Below are 17,469 nucleotides of genomic sequence, written 5' to 3'. Positions count from 1 at the left end.
TTTCAACCCCTGCAGGATCCAGTTTAACATCAACACAGTCAGAGCATGTCTGTCATTAAATCAATAAAAACAAGACATATTCCAGGATTCATTTTTATTCAGATTTTTTCAGGATTTAATTTGTTAACGCTACAGATTAATTCTGTGTGAAAGCAAAACAAAGTTAAAATTCATCCTGAATATCTCTAACAAAATGTGTCACTTATGTCATTTCCAGCCAAAAAAAAAAGCTGCTGTTGAGATAAAAATTCAGTGGAAATCACATTTTTGCAGGCTGTCTGGTTCTAGATCTCTCAGTGTTTCTACAGTGGAACTCTAGACGCCGTCATCTTTCCTCCTGCTGGACTAATCTATTGTATCAGAGGTCATTAGGATTCTGATCAATCATCTGACATCTAAACTCTTTTAGAATCTTTTTCCACCAAGCAGCAGCATTTCTGCGCTCTGATGTATGAACCGGTGCATTAACGTTACCTGGTTCAGAAACACACACAATTAAAAACATCAACTCCACACTCTGTCACCACCACAGTTTTATTCACATCTCAGCGTGTTGCTCTGGTTAAGGCAGTGTGAACATGGACAGGTAGCCGGGGGGTGGAGCTTCAGCCTCACAGCTTGGCCTTGTTCATGCGACCCATCAGTTTGTCCAGTTTGATGGCGAGCGACATGTCACCTTTGACCCGCAGCTTCCCCGACATGAAGGCCATCGTGGGCTTCAGCTTCCCTGAAACACACCCCAGTTACCATGGAAACAACACAGACCATTGCTACGGTTACAGCAGTCACAGCTCAATCTCAATGACCTTTGTGCTTTCACCTCATGGTTGGCACGTCAGTGGCTCACCTGAAAACATCTTGTTGAAGTCGCTGGAGTCCATCGTCATGACAACGTCGGGTTTGATGGGCGGCTGGCCCTGCCCCACGCTGCCAGAGCCACTCTTCAAATCCAGGAACCAAACGCCGCTGTGTTCGCCTTATATGGATGTAAACAGGATCATTTTACACACAGTACATCTTTATAAGGACATAAACAATCCCACAATGTACTACGATGCACCCACAGGACGTCCATATATGGTCTTAGATCTCCTACAGACAGGGTCGTTTTACACTTACAGGACGTCCATATATGGGTATAAACAGGTTCGCATTAATGACACGCCCACAAGACTTCTTTATATGGCCATAAACGGATCATATTACAGACACGCCCACTGGACGTCCTTAAAGCTCGTATCCGGAGTTTGAATCGCAGCGTCTCCCAAAACACTGTTGGTCCCTCCCTCTGATTTCGCCCCTTTATTTGTGCACGCGCGCAGTACATGAGAGAAGTGCCCGGAGTGCTGCAGCATCTCGCCTGTTTTGCTGTTTTCCCCTCTTCTACATTTAGTACATTTAGTAAATAATAAAGGAATTACGTTAGAATGCTGTATTGAGTCTAACTTGTCCTAATACCAAAATAACATGAATCTGCTAGGACGAACGAGTAAAGTTTCAAGATGTGATTACACTCGTGTATCCCTCTGGATGACGTTGTTTATCAAACTTAGTGCATTTACGCGTGTATATGTGTTACATTGTTTATTTATTTCTATCTAGAGTTCAGAATTGCATGACTCCTCTGACGAAGAGTATGTCCCAGACGCCCCAACATCTTCCTCCAGAGGTCGGGCATCTAAACGAAGCCGTCAGGCGGGCTATGGAGGCCGTGGTCGGGGAGCGACGCGAGCACCCCGAGCCAAAAAACGTCCTGCGGTCTCTTGGCCTGACAAGCCGTGGGATCGGTAACTTTTCTGGAAGTTGCTGAGCCCTGATGCTCTCTCCTCCACAAGCAAAACAAATGTGCGCACGGTTGCGTAGTGCGTAGCTCGCCCACCTCTGCATGGGCTTGCTTGCTGTGCGCGTAACCGTTGATTGACAGCATGACAAAGCTGAAGCTCGAACTTGATTGGTCGGCAGCGACCGGCGCTTTTTGGAATAACATGGGAGTCTATGAGAGGAAGGCGGAGCTCAGGAATAAATTTTCATATCGCGTTATACTAACTTTATATTATAGTATCGAACTAGACTAACACATTTAAGCTTTGTTAAACAATGATACATAGATTGAAAACAAACGGAGCAGCTTTAAATGGACAGCTGTTACCTGACAGGTCAAACTGATAGATGGCCTGTGTTGCCTTGACGACGTCTTCGTTGATGACTCCTTTGATGGTGTCAAATGTACTTCCTATTGGTCCACCGGAGGCGGGCGTGGCAGAGGATGATGATGGTGGTTTAAAGGCCGGCGTTGCCCCTAGCAACCAGGAGAAAGACAGGTGAGGACACCAGGGGGCACTGGTATTTGCAGTACTATTAGCCTCATGTGGAGTTGTATTTAGAAAGCGGTTTGTGATGAAGGATTTCCGGCAGTGGTAGTATTTGTAGCGTCGTCGTCAGCAGTCTTTGTAGAAATATTTACAGTACTATCATCTGCTTTTGTGATGGTAGTGTCTACAGATACGGACCCGTACCCGTAGCCTGTGGGCTACGGATACGGCACTTTCCATTTGCCAGACAGATACGGACCCGTACGCGAGTCTCACGAGTCAAGAAGCTGCTAACCACTGCAAACTGTTGAAAGGTAAGCAAAGGTTAATGTTCGGGTTAGCGTCAGGGTCAGGTTTAGGGTCCGTACCTGTAGTACCGATGCTACGGGTCCGTACCGCTAGCGTCTACCGGGAGTCACGTGACCATATCTCGCGTATCTGATTGGCAAATGGCAAGTGCCATATCCGTAGTCCACAGGGTACGGGTACGGGTCCGTATCTCTAGCAACAACCTTTTGTGATAGCATTTTTAGTATGATCAGCTGCATGTGTAGTAGTATTTCTAAAGCTGTTTTTGTGACAGTATTTGCAGCACTAATAACAGTTTTTTGTTGTAGTATTTCCAGTACCATCAACCACTCTTGTGGAAGTATTTGTAGTCCTACCTGCTGTGTGTATAGCAGTGTTTCTAGTACTCAGAGCTGTACGTGTAGTAGTCTAGTGGATTTGCATTGATGCTCCAACCATTCCATGACCTGGACACAGACTGGATGAGGAAACCGGTCCGAGCTAGTGTGTCATCACTCCACTCGCTGGAGTCACTTTCTTGCTGCCTACTGGTTGACATCTTGGATTTTTGGAGTGAGTAAAAGAGGGCGGAGTCAGACAGCAGTGATTGGTGAGACTGTCAGAGTCCGTGATGATTTATATAAAATTCATTGTTGATTTATTTTCAGATCGGACGCCTGATCTCTGGGCTTCAGCAGGAAAACAAAGCTTCTGCTGCGTTTTTGGGGTCGATGGAGCTTTGGGGAACCTGTCGGATGCAGTGGTACTGCAGGTTTTTAACACTTCCAGGTAGGTTCCTACGCCCATCTTTGTGATCCAGTCTGTGGATGGTTGAGAATCTACACAGCAGCAGTATTTGTATCAGCTGTATGTATACTAGGAACTACAGTGGATAGAAAAGTCTACACGGCGCTGTTCAAATGCTAGGTTTTGTGATTAAAAAATGACACCAAGAAAAATAGTTTCACAACTTTGTCCACCTTTAATGTGACCCATAACCTGAACAACGCAACTGAAACCTTTCAGGGAGGTGAAGTAAAAACAAACAGCTGAGATAATGAGGTTGAACAGGTGTGCACAGCCTCTTATAACTGGGGATGTGACTGTGTTCACATTTAACCAAGTACATTCAAACTCATGTTAAATTGGTGTCAGCACACACCTGTCACCATTTAAAGTGCCTCTGATTAACCCCAAATACAGTTCAGCTGTTCTAGTAGGCTTTCCTGACATTTCTGTAGCCACATCTTCTAGCACAAGCCATGGTCTGCAGAGAGCTTCCAAAGCACCAGAGGGATGTCACTGTTCTAAGGTATCCATCAGGTGAAGGGTACAAAAGAATTTCTAAGGAATTACAGGGTGCACCAAAAAAAAAAAAACTTGACACTTGAATATTCCCTCCTCTGCCTTCTATGTGAAGTCAGTTCATAAGTTGTCATCTTTTAATAAGGTCACATACCACCAGTGGCCAACCTGATAAGGCATATGTGTGCAAAAGTAAGGAAGCAACCGTACAAATGGCCAAAACTAAAGCTGTTCCTGATTTACTGCGTGCCGGACTGACTGTGACAGCCATATCCAGACAGCTGGGGATATCAAGACAGACAGTTTATAATGTAAAGAAAAAGCTGGAACTTACCGGGAGTGCCGACAGAAAACCTGGCTCTGGTAGGAAGAAATCAGTAAGGGTCAAGTCCATTATAAACAAGGTCAAACAGAGGATACAGACCAACCCCATACGGTCAATGAGAAGGATGGCTGCCGACCTCAAAATCAGTAACACATCCATGAGAAGGATAGTGAAAAATGACTTCCAAACAGGGGTGAAAATAGTTTTAAATTCTTGCCGGAACTATTAGTAATAGTTCTGGACCGTTCCGGCTTACTTTTGCCCCTGAATGTCCGTCGATGCTAACCATTGTAAATCCTGTTGAAAGTTTTTCAGCCAATCACAAGAACGTGTGGAATTTCAGGTGTAATTTATTACTTGCCCCCGTCCTGCCGCAAGCGGCGCTTATTGACGTCTATTGACTAGTTGTGGAAAATGTCCCAGTGCAATAAATCAAGCCCTCCTATTTGCTATTGGCTGCTACTGGCCATAACAATCGCTGTGTTATGGAAGTAGACACGCATGCGCACTCACGTACTGCTGAGTGAACTCTCATATGTAAACTCCGGTCGATAGCAGGCAGCCGGGTGGCGTATATCTATGGGCGTACCCACAGATACCGGTGGAAGAGCAGCATACCGCCACCAGATCTTTTCCCAGAACTGCTTTCTGCCCCCAGATCTTTTGCCGGTACGCAGTTCCGGACCGTTTCGGCTGACTTTCACCCCTGCCTCCAAATGACATCTAGAGCAAGAGTTAGAGTTCCACTACTAACACATCAGCAAAAGGAGACTCTGTTAGAAAGAGCAAAAGCCATCTTGAAGGATTTGAAGCATGCTGCAACTGGAAGAACCATTCTTTTCACTGACGAAAAGATCTTTACTGTGAATGCTGCTGCCAACAGAAGAAATGACAGATGGATAGGCAATGACCCCCAGAACTGTTCTGAAGGCATCAAGCATATAAATACCACGAAACACCCAGCTTCTGTTATGATGTTTGGCCTCGTTGCATCTGACGGTCAGAAGATGCCTCCTGTGTTCACACTAGCTGGAGTAAAGGTTAACACTGAAGCGGACCTGGATATTTTGAGTTCCCAGGTCAAGCCATGGTTAGAGGCACACTACCCTGATGGAAACTACGTCTTTCAACAGGATGGAGCTCCAGCACACACAAGAAACCTGGCAGCATACTGGCCGAAGAAGATGTGGCCCCCGCAGAGTCCAGATCTCAACCCACTGGATTACAGTGTGTGGGCAACGGTTGAGAAGGAAGCCTGCAACACTTCACATGCCTCAGTCCAAGCTTTGAAGGCCTCAGTAAAAAGGACGTGGCAGAAAATGACATTGGACTATATTAAGAAAACCTGCCTCGCCTTCCGACGTCGTGTAGAGGCTGTGATAAGAGCAAAGGGTGGAAATACTGAACACTAGATTGATTTTACATTACTTTAAACATTGTTGTACGTTAACTAAATAAAATATAACTTTTGATGAATTTTTGTTAATTGCAATGAAACACTCAAGTGTCAAGTCTTTTTTGGTGCACCCTGTAAATATACCATGGAACACAGTGAAGATACTCATCATTCATCATCTAATCCATTATTATTATTATTATTATCATCACCAAGTGGAGAAAATATGGCACAACAGTGACATTACTAATAACAGGATGTCTGTCCAAAACTGATGATAAGACGAGAAGAAAACTGGTCAGGGAGGCTGCCAAGAGGCTGACAGCAACATTGGAGGAGCTTCAGGGATTTCTGGGAAGTACTGGCTGTGCAGTACATGTGGCAACAATCTCCTGTCTTCCTCATATGTCTGGGTTGTGGGGTAGGTTGGCACGACGGAAGCCTTATCTTATGAAGAAAAACATTCAAGCCCAGCTTCATTTTGCCAAAACACATCTGAATTCTCCCTGTGGGAAGAATGAATGAATGCATGTGGGAAAATGTTTTCTAGTCCGATGAAACCAAGGCTGAACTTCATGGCCATGATTCCAAAAGGTATATCTGGGGCAAAAACAACACTGCTCTTCACCAAAAGAACACCATGCTTACGGTGAAGCATGGTGGTGGCAGCATCATGCTTTGGGGCTGTTTTTCTTCAGCTGGGACTGAGGTCTTAGTCATGGTGGAAGGAATCATGAACAGTTCCAAATACCAGTCAGTGTTGGCATGAAACTTTCAGGCTTCTGTTAGATAGCGGAAGATGAAGAGGAACTCCATCTTTCAACACAACAACGAACCAAAGCACACATCCAAATCAACAATTGAGGTTTTGGAATGGCTCAGCCAGAGTCCAGACCTGAATCCCATCAAACATCTGTGGGGTGATCTGAAGAGGGCTGAGCACAGGAGGTGCCCTCGCAATCTGTCAGATTTGGAACGGTTTTGCAAAGGAGAGAGGGCAAATATTGCCACACCAAGATGTGCCACCTGATAGACTCCTACACAAAAAGACTGAGTGCTGTAATAAAAGCCAAAGGTGCTGCAACAAAGTACTAGTTTAAGGGTGTGCATATCTATGCAACCAGACTATTTCAAGTTTTTATTTTTCCCTTTTAAAGGTTTCAGTTCGTTTCTCAGTTGCGTTGTACAGGTTATAGGTCACATTAAAAATGGAAAAAGTTGTGAAATTATTTATCTTGGTGTCATTTTTTTACATCACAAAAACCTGGCATTTGAACAGGGGTGTGTAGACTTTTCTATCCTCTGTATGTGTCGTAACGTTTGTAGTATTTACCGTGTTGCGCCATCTGCTGAGCCAGCACATCTGGTGCTTCATCCAGGAAGAAATCCGGCAGAAGCGGGTGACCTGTCAACCAATCACAGACCACCATGAGTACCACAACATGGTCAGCCATGCCAGGTTAGCATTAGCTCAGTTAGCATGCAGCCACCTGGTTGGACGGCATACTGATCGAAGTCCCTGACTCCCTGCTGTTTAAGGACATCCTCGTCCACCAGGAAGTGACCCGTGTAGTCCGTCGGCTGGGACAGGATGACATAGGCGGCGTCCGCAATGATGTCAGCTGTACGACACTGTTTCTCGATGCCTGACCCGCCCAACATGTCCATGGCCGCCGTCTGGATCGCTACAGAAACAGGACACAGGGAGAGCAAGGTTAGCATCGCGTTAGCCTCATTGTAGCATGATGCTAATGTCAACATTTTTAAAGACCACCTGTGCATATCACTCAGATCTGGAGCTCATCAACTCCTACTCCTCTCTTCCATTCGTCACATCAACATTCTACAGGCTAAAATCCAATCCAGATTGGGGCTCCTTTACCGTAATAAGGCCTCCCTACTGGTGGGTTGGTCCTCCCTTTACACCAGGAGACTCCAGCACTGGCTTCTCCTCATCTACCAGACCCTATCAGGAAAGACCTCACAGGGTTCTCGCCAGGATTTTTTTTCAGCGTAACGGCAGCTCCTCCTGCGCGCGCAATTGACGGGAACGCGCATGCGCAATAGACGGGAACGGGTCAATCGACAGGAAAGTACGGCTGAGGTGGGGAGACATAAATTAACCTAGATAGGCACCCAGTCGATAAAAACAAACGCACATGGCATTATCTGTCAAAACAACAGCGCAGCGGCCCTAATCACAGTGTTAACCCTTCCTGTTCGGCCCCCGACCGTGGTCAGGAAGCCCGGTGTTAACCCCCTTCACTTCCTCAGCAGCCGTAGAGGCAAAGACACAGGAGCCCAGCCGTATGGAAGAACACTGCAGCCTTTATTGTCAATAAACAGTGGCTGAATCACACAGTACCACCAACACACCTCTCCACCTCTCCCGACTGCACCGACTGCCCGTCTCTCTCACTCGCTCTCCCCCTCCCTCCCACACACACACGCTGCTCTCTCTCCCTCTCTCATGACGGAGCCACACACTCTCATAACAGCGTAATCTTTGAAATGCGCTGGCGTAGCGGCCCTAATCACAGCGTAATCTTTTAAACTGAGCGTAACGGGCCGTTAGACAGTGTAACGGGCCGTTACACTGAAATGAGCTGGCGAGAACCCTGCCTTAGTCCCTCTCCAACCTCCTCCACCCTCCATAACAACCACCACCTGAGGTCCATCCATTCATTCTCTATACACCGCTTTATCCTCACTAGGGTCATGGGGGGTGCTGGAGTCTATCCCAGCTGACTCGGGTGAAGGCAGGGGACACCCTGGACAGGTCACCAGTCTGTCACAGGGCTACATATACAGACACACAATCACACTCACATTCACACCTACGGACAATTTAGAGTAACCAATTAACCTCAGCATATTTTTGGACTGTGGGAGGAAGCCGGAGTACCCGGAGAAAACCCACGCATGCACAGGGAGAACATGCAAACTCCATGCAGAAAGATCCCAGGCCCAGGCCGGGATTTGAACCGGGATCTTCTTGCTGCAAGGCGAAAGTGCGAACCACTACTCCACTGTGCAGCCCCACCTGAGGTCCAGTGATCATAACTCTCTATCCCAAAGGTTCACACTGTCTTTGGCTGGAATTCCTTTCACTTTGCTGCAGCGATCAATTGACCCTTCCTTAAGCCCCGCCCCCTTGGTTAATGTTGCTACGCCTGTCAAGCTTTTCCTACTAGCATGAAATATGGAGTTTTTAGCGGTACCGGTGACTGATATTTCTCAGCAGATATGTGCAAATTTCTGGACATATTCTACAGCGATATCAGAGAGAAGCAGACAGAAGGGTCTCCAATATGCTTTTGAGAACTAAATTCACCAAATTAAATGTTGGTGGAGTGCAAATGAAGAGGACATTAAAATAGAGGGAAAAGAACACAGATCTCAGTGTAAGCGCCAAACACCCCATGTATTGTCACTTCATGTCAAAAATAATCATTAGAACAACAATGTTCTTGTACAGCAGGGTAAGCCGATATGTATTATATACATTTAAATTAATGTTATGTCAACTGTCATTATCATGTGTCTGCCCATTTCTTGCTAAATTTGTGTTTGTTTACAGCGTGCCAGGATATTGCTCACATATAATGGGGCTGATCTATACACTTGATCTCATTAAGGCACAGCAAAGCCCAGCAATATCTTGTACAAGTTTGCCACAACAGTGGCACAAACCAAAGGGTTACAACATTAATGCAGTACCGGTCTCATCTGTTGTTGTCGCCAAAGCCAGACGTGAGCGTAGGTGGAGACCCGTAGTCCGTCCACAAAATGCTTAAAGATACCAGTATGTCAGAAGTTGTCTTTGTATATCACCAGTATTTATTTTGCTCCAATAATACACAGTAGCTCAAGTTTTAAGAGAAGTAACCTTCCATTGAGACGTCTTTCTTTGCTAATGTTATCTGACCTAACACACAGAGCTACGGTTAGCTAATGTTAGCTAGCAACTTAGCTTAGAACAGACATAGGTGTTCTTATTGATTTTGGAGGGATTCGCTGATCATGCAGTCTTCCACACTGCTTAATCCACACGCGGCACCTTTCTTCTTGTGTCTTTGGCTTGGGGAATGTAAAAAAAATCAACACCACCCTCCAAGCTTTGTGGATAACGAGTGTCGGACTTGCAAGTACCGTACGCACACCGCTTCGGCATATTGTCTTCTGCTGAAAGCTTGACAGACCTCTCGTGCCTAGTTACAGTTGCTAAGGTAGGATTGGACAGTAGCCATTTGTGGGAGGGGCTTAGCGAAGGGTCAATTGGAATTCCCTCCAAAAATCTTTGAAACTGTCATCTCTTCCATCACCTTACATGTTTAATCAGAAGCTGCAGCAGACCCTAGCTGACCGCTGACATGCTGACTGTTTTCTCTAAACTGCTAGCATTAATTTTGGGTGTATTTAATCTGTTTTATACATGTATTGTTTATTTGTCGTCTTTCTGCTGGGGCCTCTTGCCAGGTCATCATTTTAAATGAGAAATTGTTCTCAACTGATCTCACCTGGGAAAATAAAGAATTAAAAAAAGCATGCTGGTGCAATGAGGAGTGTGTTAGCATGCTAACAGGTAGCCACTGACCGGTTTTGGGCCAGAGGGCGTTGACAGCAATCTGATCTCTGAACTCCTCAGCCATTCCCAGGACGCACATGGACATGCCATACTTAGCCATGGTGTACGCTAAAAAACAAAACAGACATGTCACTACTTCACAGGTGCATGATGGGATGCTGGGTGGTCTGGGTGCTACGGCTACCTGTGTGGTTCTTGAACCAGACGGGGTTGAGGTTGAGCGGAGGCGACAGGTTCAGGATGTGAGGACTGCGGCTCTTCAGCAGGTGAGGGATGACCAGCTTGGACCTGAGCACAAGAAGGGCTACATGTATGACGGTACATTACTCACACACACGCATGTACAGGGGGTCCCTGGCTTACGTTGCAGTTTCATTAAGTCGATTTTTGCCGTAAGTCGGAACTCAAGAGAAAATGTAAACAAAGCTGTTATGTGCATCATGATATTGATCCTGGTTGTGGTCTTCATGGATCTCAAAGATCAGCCGGGGTGAGGAGGGCGTCTGGTTTGAGGACCTCAGGATCTCTGCTTTTTGCAGATGATGTGGTTCTGTTGGTTCCTCAGACCTTCAGCAACACTGGAGCGGTTTGCAGCCGAGTGTGAAGTGGTGGAGATGAAGATCAGAACCTCCAAGTCTGAGGTCATGGTTCTCTGATGGAAACCAGAGGACTGGTCTCTCTGGGTTGGAGGGAGTTGCTTCTCCAAGTGAAGGAGTTCAAGTATCTCAGGATCTTGTTCATGAGTGATGGAAAATGGAGCTAGAGATGGACAGGAGGATTGGTGCAGCATCAGCAGTAATGAAGGCGTTGAACTGAACTGTGGTGGTGAAGAAGGAGCTGAACCTCAAGGAGAAGATCTCAGTTTACCATCCATCTACGTTCCAACCCTCACCTATGGTCATGAGCTCTGGGTAGTGACCCAAAGAATGAGATCATGGATACAAGTGTCTGAAATGAGCTTCCTCTGTAGGGTGTCTGGGCTCAGCCTTAGAGATAGGAGGAGAGGATCAGACATCTGGAGGGAGCTCAGAGTAGATCTGCTAATCCTTCACCTCTAAAGGAACCAGTGGAGGTGGTTTGGACATCTGATTCAGATCCTCCAGGGAGACTTCCTTTGGAGGTTTTCTGAACATGTCCTCCTGGGAGGAGACCCCGAGGTAGAACCAGAACCCTCTGGAGGGATTATGTACACACGTGGACAAAATTGTTGGTACCCCTCAGTTAAAGAAGGAAAAACCCACAATTCTCACTGAAATCACTTGAAACTCACAAAAGTAACAATAAATAAAAATTTATTGAAAATTAAATAATCAAAAACAGCCATTACTTTTGAATTGTTGATTAACATAATTATTTAAAAAAACAAACTAATGAAACAGGCCTGGACAAAAATGATGGTACCTCTATAAAAGATTGAAAACTATTTGACCAGAGTGACATGATTAACTCAGGTGTGTCATTTAATTGACATCACAGGTGTTTCCAAACTCATAATCAGTCAGTCTGCCTATTTAAAGGGAGACAAGTAGTCACCCTGCTGTTTGGTGAAAATGTGTGTACCACACTGAACATGGACAACAGAAAGCGAAGGAGAGAATTGTCCCAGGACATCCGAAAAAAAATGATAGACAAACATCTTAAAGGTAAAGGCTATAAGACCATCTCTAAACAGCTTGAAGTTCCTGTGACAACAGTGGCTCATATTATTCAGAAGTTCAAGACCCACGGGACAGTAGCCAACCTCCCTGGACGTGGCCGCAAGAGGAAAATTGATGACAAATTGAAGAGACGGATCGTTGGAATTGTATCCAAAGAGCCCAGAGCAACCTCCAAAGAAATTAAAGGTGAACTCCAAGGCCAAGGTACATCAGTGTCAGATCGCACCATTCGTCGTTGTTTGAGCCAAAGTGGACTTCATGGGAGACGACCAAGGAGGACACCACTGCTGAAAAAAACTCATAAAAAAGCCAGACTGGAATTTGCAAAAATGCATGTTGACAAGCCACAAAGCTTCTGGGAGAATGTCCTTTGGACAGATGAGACCAAACTGGAGCTTTTTGGTAAGGCACATCAACTCTATGTTCATAGACTCAAAAACCAAGCATACGAAGAAAAGAACACTGTCCCTACGGTGAAACATGGAGGAGGCTCAGTAATGTTTTGGGGCTGCTTTGCTGCATCTGGCACAGGGTGTCTTGAAAGTGTGCAAGGTACGATGAAATCTGAAGACTATCAAGGCATTCTGGAGAGAAATGTGCTGCCTCGTGTCAGAAAGCTTGGTCTCAGTCGCAGGTCATGGGTCTTCCAACAGGACAACCATCCAAAACACACAGCCAAAAACAGCCAAGAATGGCTGAGAGAAAAGCGTTGGACTATTCTAAAGTGGCCTTCTATGAGCCCAGATCTGAATCCCATTGAACATATGTGGAAGGAGCTGAAACATGCCATTTGGAGAAGACACCCATCAAACCTGAGACAACTGGAGCTGTTTGCTCATGAGGAGTGGGCCAAAATACCTGTTGACAGCTGCAGAACGCTCATTGACAAATACAGAAATTGTTTAATTGCAGTGATTGCCTCAAAAGGTTGTGCAACAAAATATTAAGTTATGGGTACCATCATTTTTGTCCAGCCCTATTTCATTAGTTTGTTTTTTAAATAATTATGTTAATCAACAATTCAAAAGTGATGGCTGATTTTGATTATTTAATTTTCAATAATTTTTTATTTATTGTTACTTTTGTGAGTTTCAAGTGATTTCAGTGAGAATTGTGGGTTTTTCCTTCTTTAACTGAGGGGTACCAACAATTTTGTCCACGTGTGTATCTCATCTGGCCTTGGAACGCCTTGGGATCCTCCAGGAAGAGCTGGAAGTGTTGCTAAGAGTAGGAACGTCTGGAATGATCTGCTTCATCTGCTGACTCCAAGACCCGATGGATGGATGGATGGATGGATGGATGTCACTCAGTATACATATTAGTACAACTACAGTAACAACAAACAGTCATTAACTCAAACTGAAACACCTCAGCAGGAAAATACAGGTGAAACGTAAACTGTGAGTCTTACTGATGCTATAATGAAGTTAGTGAATGTAGAATTATCCAATGTGGTAGTAAATGGAAACAAAGCCATCTTATAGCGCGGCATGACGACTGTTCATACAGTGTTCATCCACTCCACTCAACAACTAGTTCCACTGAACCAGTCCCGACGTAACAACAAAACCTGGTAAACTGAGGGCCTCCTGTACTGTTTCATATGTATGGTGACATGTATGTAAGGAGACACGTTTGTGTTCAGCGTCATACGTCAGGTATGTTCCTCTCAGGTTGATTCCCAGCATCAGGTCCACCTTTTTCATCGGTGTCGCCAGGGTTCCTGTCAGACTAATGGCGCTGGCGTTATTCACCAGGATGTCGATACCTGCCAATCAGACAGAAGAACGGTGATGATGTCACTCTGCTGTCATCAGTCTAAACAGGAAGAGAAAATCTTCATCTCAGCTTTACCTCCAAACGTGTCGACGGCTTTCTGGACAGCTTCTCCGATCTGCTGCTCGTCTCTGATGTCCACAACACACGGCAACGCTCTGCCACCCGCCGCCTCCACTGCAACACACAACACACAGATACATAACACAACACACAACATCCCAGAAGTGTCTGTTAGCAATTAGCCTGCAAGCTGCCCACCCTCCTGAGCTGCGGTGTAGATGGTTCCTGGTAGTTTGGGGTGGGGTTCAGACGTCTTGGCAGCGATCACCACATTGGCTCCATCCCTGGCAGCTTTCAGAGCGATGGCTTTACCGATGCCTCTACTCGCCCCGGTGATGAAGAGCGTGCGGCCGGCTAGTTTCCTGAAACGTGCAGGAACAGTTAGCTGACATGCTAACAGCCGCCGTCACTGCTGAGCTCCAAACGACACGATTAAACAGAAAAATAAACGTCGACAGAACTATCTGCAGCCCTCTAACAGTTCTCAAAAAGAAACGTGACAAACCATTTTCTGGGTTGAATATCTCCAGAAAGAAAACCTGAATAGTTTCCTGCGGATCCAAAATCAGAAAAGCTGACAGATTTCTACACGAATCAGCATAAAGCAGCTTGTAACCCTGAACATCTCATTAAAACATTTAGACCTCCATGAATACTAACATCGAAACAAAAATAAGACAAAAAACACAAGTGAGATAAGAAGGAAACAAAATGAACAAAACATGAGACAAACAACAAAAGTCAGACAAAAAAGACAGTAAAACAGCAAAAACAGACAAAATACTACAAAAATGAGACACAAAAGAACAAAGAACAATCCAGTATTTTACTTTCTGATCCAAACAACTTGTCATGGTCTAGAAATGATTTTAAATTTATAGTTTTACTCATTTACAATCTGCAGTTAATGTCTTCTCTGGAATTTTTACACTATGAGGGCCGGATTGGACCCTCTGGAGGACCACTTTTGGCCCACGAACCTCATGTTGGACACAAGTTTATCATCCGTTTTCCAATTCATGTTATCAAAGTTTGTGATTTTAAACGTTAGCTGTACAGGAAAGGTGTGCTTTCTGTTTTTGGGGGTGAAATCAGTGATTCTACGCAGAATCTGTGCAATATTGTTACATGTGAACTCGTATTTATTTATATTTTTGGTTTATTTATAATTTTACTACTGATATTTATTTATGGAAATTTCCCCTTGAGGGACAAATAAAGACTAAACATTGCATTGGATGAATGTTCTTAAAATTCAGCCAAAAATATTTTACAGAACTGAAATTTTTGACTCTGATGAACACATTAACTGTACTGTGTGGGTTTCTGTTCTCTGGTTATAACTCGTAAGGTCTGTACCTGACTTTTCTCAGCACTTTGTCATGACATATGTTGTGAATTTGTGCTAAATAAATAATACTGAACTGAAAACATTTATTAATAAAGACAAAAATAAGTTGACATAAATGGAACATTTCACAATTAAATGTTAAATCTTTTCCACCTTTCCAGCTTTTAGTTTTAGATGGATAGGATGTTTGCTCGATATAATAAACTGTTTTCATAATAAAAGCCTCCCCACAGCAGGAACGTGTGCCGTCTTATTTTGAAGGAGCGCTATGTATCTGATGGTTAACGAATAAAACTCACCTTTTCTCTTAAAAGTCATTTTAGACCCAAACATTCCACAGAACACACAAGTGGCTGTTAAATCCACTAGGTGCTTCAGTGTCCAACCGTTCTTAGAAGAAATATACGATAAAAACTGAAACAGTATCAAAAGACGTGCTGTGAGCCAGCGAGCTAACTCGAAGCTAACGAACTCCTGTTGAAATATTTGCTGCTTTTATGATGCCTTGCTCAGAGGTCACAGCAGCTCGGGATCAGAACCGAACTGTCAACGGATTCCTAACCTCACAGTTTTCAGATTTAATTCGGCTCCACTGCACTCTGAATATAAACGTGTTTATATATATATATAATCTACATTTCTCTGCCATTGCTTACTACCGCGCTTTGAGTTCTGAATGTAGTAAAGAAAAAAAACACAGCACAACAATGTTAACAAACAGTTTATTTAGAATTCTCTTGAGTCTTTCAGAAGGTTAACGGTTCAGTTTGGATCAAATAAGATCTGCTCACTTCACTGGAACCACCACGTCGTCTTCAGTGTGGTCCGTTTAACTGGACTCTCTTGGTAGTGGGTGTGCTCGGGGACAAAGCTGCCACCGAACTCCGCGTAAATAACGTCCAACTTTCAAACGCGTCGCTCAAAAGTCTCGGGACTGACAAAAGAGAACATCTGAGCCTGTTTTCTAAACGCGAAGCTTCAGTTGTCAGTTCGGCTGCAGTAAAATCTCCGCCTGAACCTGTACGAATCGTTGAAATCTCCATTTCATGGATCTGCTCTTCAGTTCGGACCGACTGCTCGGACATTACGAGGGGACTCTTTCAAACGGTGTACTGTGTGAAGAAGGAAGACTCACCCCGTGTTCTGCAGCATCATGGAGACTCTCAGGTGAGGAGCAGGTCACAGGTAAAGCAGCAGGTATCTGGAAATGCAGCAGGTCGTCTTCTTCTTCACCTTTCACCCACTTTCACCCCAGATACGCCAACAGGATGTCGCACCGCAGCCACTTCCGGTCTGCATTGAACCATTTTTTTTGCACTCATTTAAACACACACACACACACACACACACACACACACACACACACACACACACACACACACACACACACACACACACACACACACACACACACACACACACACACAATCACACCATTCACAAACACATTCACACACTGGTGGCGGAAGCTGCCATGCAAGGCTAACCACGACCCGCCAGGAGCAATTAGGGGTTAGGGGTCTTGCTCAGGGACACCATCGACACGACGGGCCGAGGATCGAACCGGCAACCCTCCGGTTGCAAGACGGCCGGAAAGATTCAGAGATTGATGAGATGTCGAACTGATGGTTTACGTCTATGATCCTCACCAAAAAGCAACCATCCATCCATTCTCTATACACCGCTTTATCCTCACTAGGGTCGCGGGGTCACCAATAAGCAAAGAAAAAATATATAATATCATATAATCAGTGACAGAAATGAGACAATAATTACAAAAACTAGACAGAAAATGACAAACAGAAAAAAATATTAAAATGAGACAGAAAATGAATAAAATGAGACATAAAACAATGAAAACAAGACATGAAATGACAACAGTGAGTCAAACAATGACAAAAACTAGACAGGAAACAACAAAAACGAGAAACAAAATGACAAAAACAAGTTAGAAAATGTCAGAAACAAGACATAAAATGAAAAAAATTAGACAAAAAATGAAAAATTAGAATAAATGGCAAAAATGAGACAAAATGATAAAAACGAGACAAATAATGACAAAAAATGAGACAGAAAATGACAAAAATGAGACAAATAATGACAAAAAAATGAGACAGAAAATCAGACAGAAATGACAAAAATGAGGTAAATAATGACAAAAATTAGACAGAAAACAACAAAAACGAGACACAAAATGACAATCGATATAATATAATATAATATAATATAGTAAGGTGTATTCAAAGTCAATGTTTATGAAGCACAACTTGTTTAAAGTACTCAGTATTTTCCATGTATTGTTAGTTTCAGGTTCACATCTTTTCTAAAGTTATTCGTCTTGTTTTTTTTTAAGTTTAAACTGCATGGCTTTTACCATTTTGTAAAGATCGTACTTTTCATTAGTGGA

The 17,469-nt window shown here is 44.1% G+C and overlaps 2 protein-coding genes across 3 annotated transcripts in view; both read right to left on the bottom strand.

The window, feature by feature from the left end:
- The window catches only part of LOC127530897 (uncharacterized), a 199,775-nt gene that overhangs the window by 142,141 nt on the left and 40,165 nt on the right, over positions 1-17,469 (bottom strand). The gene's annotated exons all lie outside the window — the stretch shown is intronic.
- On the bottom strand, positions 80-16,363 carry hsdl2 (hydroxysteroid dehydrogenase like 2). The gene is made up of 11 exons (XM_022216249.2): positions 16,198-16,363; positions 13,910-14,073; positions 13,727-13,825; positions 13,526-13,640; positions 10,399-10,502; positions 10,224-10,322; positions 7,117-7,311; positions 6,960-7,031; positions 2,150-2,299; positions 848-976; positions 80-727 (listed from the first exon to the last, which is right to left on the bottom strand). Exons 1-11 carry the CDS (start codon positions 16,215-16,217, stop codon positions 612-614), a joined length of 1,263 nt encoding a protein of 420 aa, XP_022071941.2. The 5' UTR covers positions 16,218-16,363; the 3' UTR covers positions 80-611.

The sequence above is a fragment of the Acanthochromis polyacanthus genome, chromosome 18, assembly GCF_021347895.1.
Source record: "Acanthochromis polyacanthus isolate Apoly-LR-REF ecotype Palm Island chromosome 18, KAUST_Apoly_ChrSc, whole genome shotgun sequence".
NCBI lineage: Eukaryota > Metazoa > Chordata > Actinopteri > Pomacentridae > Acanthochromis > Acanthochromis polyacanthus.
The sequence above is the reverse complement of the archived record's forward strand: the minus strand, read 5'-3'. Positions and strand labels throughout refer to the sequence as shown.

What these genes read in the sequence shown, in the direction of transcription:
- hsdl2 (XM_022216249.2), bottom strand. Translation starts at nt 16,217, where the DNA reads ATGATGCTGCAGAACACGGG. An exon ending in CTGAGAGGAACATACCTGAC is followed by an intron (nt 10,503 to 13,525) that starts GTATGACGCTGA and finishes TCTTGTGCTCAG; the next exon opens with GTCCAAGCTGGTCATCCCTC. An exon ending in CGCCCTCTGGCCCAAAACCG is followed by an intron (nt 7,312 to 10,223) that starts GTCAGTGGCTAC and finishes CTGTTTCTGTAG; the next exon opens with CGATCCAGACGGCGGCCATG.